Raw genomic sequence first — 396 nt, 5'->3', positions numbered from 1 at the left:
TACCAGGGCTTACTGTTGGTGGTTTACTGTCAGAGTGCCCATTGTCCTTAACCATAGATACTTGAGTAAGAGAAGATGGAGCATCTTGAGATGGGAGATGAGTGGAGTCGCCTTGTTCTTTAGAAGGAAGAGATCCTGGAGTGAGTAGATTACTGCCGAGTTTCTTGGCTTCTTCTAAAGAATCTTCGATAGATTCCTTAGCGTCTGGAACTTCCATATCTTGTTCAGTTAACCCTCCAACTGCACGAGTACCTTGTTCGTGTACATCGTCACCTTGTAGAGTTGGTAATAATGATGATTCTTCTGGTGGATAAGGTGCAGTTGGAGGTGGTTCCTTTGTACAAGGAGGTTCAGTTTGACCATTAGTGCACTGAGTAAATTGGGCGACAGGAGTAC

At 44.4% G+C, this 396-nt stretch overlaps 1 protein-coding gene across 1 annotated transcript; it reads right to left on the bottom strand.

Moving 5' to 3' along the window:
• Position 1: 1 nt before the first annotated feature.
• On the bottom strand, positions 2-394 carry TM35_001111030 (uncharacterized protein; the record flags this gene model as incomplete). Its single annotated transcript, XM_029031708.1, has 1 exon — positions 2-394. A coding segment is annotated over one exon (393 nt), but the record flags the coding sequence as incomplete, so codon positions are not given.
• Positions 395-396: the final 2 nt, after the last annotated feature.

This window comes from Trypanosoma theileri (genome assembly GCF_002087225.1).
Source record: "Trypanosoma theileri isolate Edinburgh chromosome Unknown TM35_Tth_111_V1, whole genome shotgun sequence".
Taxonomy (NCBI): Eukaryota; Euglenozoa; class Kinetoplastea; order Trypanosomatida; family Trypanosomatidae; genus Trypanosoma; species Trypanosoma theileri.
This window is presented reverse-complemented; position numbering and strand designations above follow the sequence as displayed.